Below are 5617 nucleotides of genomic sequence, written 5' to 3'. Positions count from 1 at the left end.
AACTTGCATTAGATACACATGAGTTGAAAGTTCATTTAGAATCCTTAATATTTTTTTTTTATATATATCTCAGTTCTAACTTTAATTTTCCATGGATGGTACATTTGGTAGTTCAATTATAAAATTGTTGGAATTAATGGACCCGTTCAAAGTTTTGAAGAGGAGAAAACTCTTCTCTCTTGTTGTTTTTTACTAATCTTGATATTGTTTAATTCATTCTTGTGTATTGGTTAATCAAAAGAAAATTTTATTTTAGGACTTGTTTGTAACGGTTGTAAATTTTTATAAAGCCGGTTGTAAACACTACAAGAAAATTGTCAATTTTCGATAGAAAACTTTCTACCCGTAAAATACATGTAGGAAAATATATTCCGTCAGGAATAAATTTGTTGGAAATGTTTATGACGGATTTCTGATGAAATTATGAAAAATTAACGGACTAATCAAAACCTGTCGCAAACAATTCACCCTGTAGCTTCCGCCGAAAGTTTCAAGCGGATTTTTCTATCAAAAATTCATCAAAAACTTACATCTAAAATCCATCTATTTTCCTCCAGAAACTCCATCGTTATCCATGTGTCAAAGATTTCCGACGTAGCAACTTATAAAAAAAATTCCAACCCCTTCCTAAATGCAATAGAAATAATTTATAATTCACAACAGATTATGCAAATTAATATATTATAACAAACTCTTATAATTCTGAAATAATATTGTAAGCTAATAATAATAATAATAATAATAATAATAATAAAATTGTTCAAAACATAAATCTTATGAACAGTCAAATTACAATTGTATTAATATCATTATCAAATTAAACATTAAGTTCACAACATTTTAAAATAAATCTAAAACATCTAATCATATTCAGTGTCTTAACTCTCCTCAGGCTTAGGTATGCTGCTGAACTTTCATCTTTCGATTTTCTTTTCTGTATGATCACAATTTTGCTTGCATCTGAGATTGTTGTGACAATATATTGGCTTATATTTATCTAATCTGCTCTATCTCTTGGGTGAGAAAGCCACTCATCGACTTACAATCTCCACAATTCCGCTATCATCATATGATGCTAAGCTAGATTGGTTTGTCTCATATGTGTATGCCTGAGAGCTTAATCCATAAACTCGCCCCTTTTTGCCTCCCTCCCACTGCCTATGATCACGTGTGATAGTCAGAGTAGTGTGTTGATCCTAAAGATGATTCCTGACTAATAGAAGGTTATCTCTCTCAAATTAGTATAAAATCATCCTGCTAAAAATGAAATACATGAAAATCCATTTAGATTTAAATTTTATACATGAACATTATATATATTTAAGACTCATACGAGCTTTCTTTATTTTTTTTATTAACCCCTGGTAATCTTTTTAGCGTTGATGTGTGCGTGTATGCAGCTCTAATGGTGATTGATCTCTACCAAGTATCATTTTTTATAAGAAAGCCTTGTTAAGACAATGAATATATTTGTAAAAGAGAAATTATTTACTTGTCATCGTTTATGCTTGGTGTGAGACTCATAATCATAAGTATCAAAGGAGCTCCCTAAACCCCCACTGTCGGATGCTCTATTTTGCTTGTTCTGCTCTCTCTTTTTAGTGAATTCAAGGCTTTATCACTAATTGCTTAGTTCAATACAAATCTATGAGAATTAAGTTATCCTCGAGCTTGGTTTCCTTAAGCAGGCAGATGAACTCATTGAAGTACTCTTAAATGAGCAGTACAACCACCCTAAATTGGTTGTTGAGCAACATGTAGCAATTCATAGATTTTTTTTTTCTTTTATTTTAGGTAACCATATATATATATATATATGTCCCTTTAAATTTGGACATACTGCATCAAAAACATGTTCTTTATATGTTCTATTATTTTGATTTTTTTATATTATTCTTGAAGTTGTGGAGGGACCACACTGAGTGTCTGAATGTATTCATACTCTCCATATAATGTCCAAAATTAATACTATGGGATACATTCTCTACCATATAAATCAAGTTTAACTTTATTGGGCTTAAGGTAAGCTTGATTTTTATGCTTTGAGCATGAACATCTAAAAACATTCCATCAAATATAAATGAATGTAGTTGATATGCACTCTCCTAATAAATTCATCTGTTAGTGATTTTCATCCTGGTAACAATCTATTATATATCCAACACCTCTCAACTCAGATATCCATATGTAGCTCGAGTTAACAATCCTAAAAATAAACAATCCTGCAAAAATAATTAAGAGTACTCCTCTTTCTCTAACATTAGTTCATTACATTATGTGTGCTATTTATTATGCATTAAAAATGTATTTCACTAATTTCATTGAACAATCCTAAAAATAAAAATTAAAGCCTTGATGTTGTTGTTGTGAAGAAATGAAGGAAAATAAGGTATAAACCACCTCGAACGGCGATGAGTCACGAAGAGGCCAAGAGTTAATTTTGGGATAAAAAAAGGTAAAATGCGAGGGAGTGATGGAATTGGGATGAAATAGGGCTCTTACAGGCAAGAATTTTGACAAATTTTTCCACCTTAATTTCAGCAAAATTTTTGACATAATATGTTGTCAGAAAATCCGCCAAGCTAACTAATTACCGAGAGAAATTCCGAATTTTTCCACTAGTATTTCCTCTGGTAATTGATGGGTTTTCTGTAGTGAAATATGTTATGGATAAAGAAACTTTTTTTAAAGCTCTTATAAAAAAGTTTTGGAATTAATAAAAAAGTTTTGGAATTAATTTGCCATAGATGGTATATTTGGTAGTTCAATATGAAAAGTGTTGGAATTAATGGGCCCCTTCAAAGTTTTGAAGAGGAGAAAGCTCTCTTCTCTTGTTGATTTTTGCTAATCTTGATATTGTTTAATTCATTCTTGTGTATTGGTTAATCAAAAGTAGTTTTTTTAGGGTTTGTTTCAAACGACTGCAATTTTTAATGAAGATTGTTGTAAAGGCTTTGTGGAGAAAATAACTTTTTTTTTGAAGTTGTTATAGAAAGAAGCTTCCTAGCACAAAGATTTCTTAAAAATAATGAAAAGGAAGTGACCAAATAGAAAATATGATTGTGGTTTGAAAGTAAAATAAATAGGAATATTGTCTTGAAGGAAGCCTTACTATTTTGGAATTTTCAATAACATTTGTGCAAATGTAGTGTATAATATGTTTTGATCTTAATCTAAAATATGAAAGAGGGGGTGGCTTAGTTTTGAAAGCCTACTCATATTTAGATTTCAATCACACCCAAAAGGCGAAAGATTCCATATTATTGCTCTTATGATGGTTGATATCATCATTGATATTTGCATCATCTCCTAATATTGGAGATGATAAATAGCAATTTATTTCTTTGTTTGAATGAAAAATAATAGATATAATTATTTTTCTTTTTGAATAATGTTAAATTATTTCTATAAATGAATGAGAGTGATGATGAATGAATTATTTTCAAGTTCATATTTTGATGAAAAAAAAAAAAACACACTTTAAATTATGGTGATTATAATTAATTTAACATATTTCAATTTGGGAAAGTTTTCAAAATTGAATAATTTTCATTTTTTACATGAAATTCGCCCTAACTATTTAACTATTCCTCTCACGCATAAATATTGGATGAAGCAACAAATATATAGGTAGTAAATATTCTTAACAACCCAAGGAGTAGAATTCATATTTGGAATAAAACCAAGTAGCTATAGGGCATGTGGTTTGTGAAGGAATGTGGAGGAGAAAGACAAAATATTGCAAAGTATGTTGAATGTGTAATCATATTAAAAAAAAGAAAGAGATGTTTATGAATTTTCATAGAAGAATTAACAAAAAATTTGAACATGAATGTTTCTATTAATTAAAACATCTATAGTTTTAAGACCTCCAATTAAGCTAATCATGAAAAAAATATAAAATCTAAAGATGAATTTACTTCGGAGGATCTCAGAGATATTTTCAGAGTGGAAGACTGAGATTTAATAATCATTCTCAAGTGAGGTTCCCTACAACCAAATCAGAAGAGGCTATTATCGTATTACATAATTATAGGCATAGAAGAAATATTTTCATGTATATGAGCAAAAAAGGAAAGAGAAAAATGCCGGTCATTATTTTGAATGATGATGAATATATAGTAAAACATTAGTAGACATCAAAGGAAATGATGAAAATCTCATATAAAAATTTGTCCCAACAAAAAATACCAAAAGAGATTTTTCTTATGATTTTATCAGCAACCAATTTAAGCCCTTCCAGTACACTGACATTTTATTAATACCACATTTGTACAGAAATATATATTTATAATTCCACCATCTAACGAAGAGAGAGTTATACTTCCCATGAAATAAATCCGATAAGAAATTCCTTATTGAAATTCTATAAAATAATTACTCTTCTCTGGTGTTCTTGCTCTATGTGAAAGCTAATTTTGGATATATAGTAGTTCTGTTCCATGTATTAAACTACCCTATAGTAAGAAATAAAACAAGCAGGCTAGCAATGAAAAGGAAGCTACAAGCGGCAGTAGAACCACTCGTCCACCCCGCTCTTCACGCCGCTCATTTTCATGCCAACGGTTCTGTTCCCATCCCGGCATCCATGTCCGGCGAAACAGCCACTCCCACAAACCAGACAGATTCACCATCTCCGACCGCAGCTGCCCACCATCTCCTCCTCCTCCATCGCTGTTTCTCCTCCGCTCGCCATCCGCAACCTTGTCGACTGGAAGCTCAAACCTACACACAGGACACGAGTTATGCAATCGCAGCCACGGCACGATGCAGTCTGAGTGGTACACGTGCTGGCACGGCATCTCCCTCGCCTCTTCCCCCACGGTGAAATCTTCCTTGCACACCGGGCACTGTGAACCGTCTTTGAGATGCGATGCGGCGATGGCCACCGTCGGCAACGCGTGGATTGACGATGCTGATGCCGGCGGCGGCCCGGGGCGGTCGTTCTGCGTTATGTTCTCGATGAAGTCGTTGAGGTTAGGGCCCGTGTAATAGTCTTGGGGATGGAATGTGTGGGGAAGAGGCGGAGGCGGTGGCGGCGGGGGCGGCGGTGGCGGCGGGAGGAGCGAGGGGATATGGTATTCGTGGACGAAGTGGAGGGAGCAGCGGGGGCAGATGAAGGTGGAGGTGGCGGAGGGTGGGAGAAAGATGGGGATGAGATGGCGGCAGTGATGGCACCAAAATAAGCGGAAGGAACGGGGGAGGTTTGGTTGGGGAAGGGGAGGGCGGCGCAGAGACATTGGCTTGGATGGATTGAAGGGAGAGAAAGCTTGGCGTGGAGCTTGAAGAAGTAGGGTGCAGGAGAAGGATACAGGAGAAGGGTTGTTTTATTGGAGTGTGTTGGCGGTTAGAGAGGTAAGGAGATGTTTAGGTGGAAGGATATCTTGGTGGAAAGTGCAAAGCGATGCTAGGGTATAATTGGGCCTGTCCAAACTATTCTGTGCGGTCACCGGATGTCGTCCAGAGATGAATCAAGATGCGTTACGTTATTTTTATATAACGGATAACGTGGTGTATCCTGATTCACCTCTGAACGGTCCAATGACCGCATAGAATAATTTCTCCTATTGGATATAGATGATTGTGCTGTGATGTTTTGAACATTAAACTTCAACTG

The 5617-nt window shown here is 34.5% G+C and overlaps 1 protein-coding gene across 1 annotated transcript; it reads right to left on the bottom strand.

The window, feature by feature from the left end:
* Nucleotides 1-4426: 4426 nt before the first annotated feature.
* On the bottom strand, nucleotides 4427-5330 carry LOC110113654 (E3 ubiquitin-protein ligase RING1-like). The gene has a single exon (XM_020846317.2). The coding sequence runs from the start codon at nucleotides 5238-5240 to the stop codon at nucleotides 4458-4460; it is 783 nt and encodes a 260-aa protein (XP_020701976.1). The 5' UTR covers nucleotides 5241-5330; the 3' UTR covers nucleotides 4427-4457.
* Nucleotides 5331-5617: the final 287 nt, after the last annotated feature.

Source organism: Dendrobium catenatum, unplaced genomic scaffold, assembly GCF_001605985.2.
Source record: "Dendrobium catenatum unplaced genomic scaffold, ASM160598v2 fragScaff_scaffold_847, whole genome shotgun sequence".
In the NCBI taxonomy this organism is placed as follows: domain Eukaryota; kingdom Viridiplantae; phylum Streptophyta; class Magnoliopsida; order Asparagales; family Orchidaceae; genus Dendrobium; species Dendrobium catenatum.
Note: the sequence above shows the minus strand (reverse complement) of the source record. Positions and strands in the feature narration are given on the sequence as shown.

Excerpts from the sequence above, each read along its gene's own strand:
- LOC110113654 (XM_020846317.2), bottom strand. The coding sequence starts at position 5,240 with ATGTCTCTGCGCCGCCCTCCCCTTCCCCAACCAAACCTCCCCCGTTCC.